The 394-nt window shown below is 57.9% G+C and overlaps 1 protein-coding gene across 1 annotated transcript in view; it reads left to right on the forward strand.

Moving 5' to 3' along the window:
• Positions 1-394, forward strand: part of EMH_0029770 (uncharacterized protein) — a gene marked incomplete at both ends in the record, with an annotated part of 4,655 nt that overhangs the window by 2,676 nt on the left and 1,585 nt on the right. Inside the window, one exon of the mRNA XM_013494341.1 lies at positions 91-325. Within this exon, the coding sequence (XP_013349795.1) occupies positions 91-325 (235 nt within the window). The remainder of the gene's footprint in view (positions 1-90; positions 326-394) is intronic.

Raw genomic sequence — 394 nt, forward strand, 5'->3', positions numbered from 1 at the left:
AACAGGAAGTGTCTAGGGTTTAGGGTTTAGGGTTTAGGGTTTAGGGTTAAGGGTTTAGGGTTTAGGGTTTAGGGTTTAGGGTTTATTCAGGAGGCAAACGAGGAGCACCGAGAGGCATTGACGCTGCGGCTGACGAAGCGTATGCTGCGTTTCCTGCAGCAGCGTGCTGCTGCTGCTGCAGCAGCAGCAGCAGCAGCAGCAGCAGAACCAGCAGCAGCAGCAGACCCGGATGACCCCACATCATCACCACCACCACCACCACCACCCGCAGCAGCAGCAGCAGCAGCAGCAGCAGCAGCAGCAGCAGCAGCAGCAGCAGGAGCGCGTGTGTGTCTATGGGAGCTGGTGCTAAACCCTCGAGAAAAAGGAGGGTTTGTGTCGACCTGCATGCGCC

Source organism: Eimeria mitis, genomic scaffold (genome assembly GCF_000499745.2).
Source record: "Eimeria mitis Houghton genomic scaffold, Emh_scaff1111, whole genome shotgun sequence".
In the NCBI taxonomy this organism is placed as follows: domain Eukaryota; phylum Apicomplexa; class Conoidasida; order Eucoccidiorida; family Eimeriidae; genus Eimeria; species Eimeria mitis.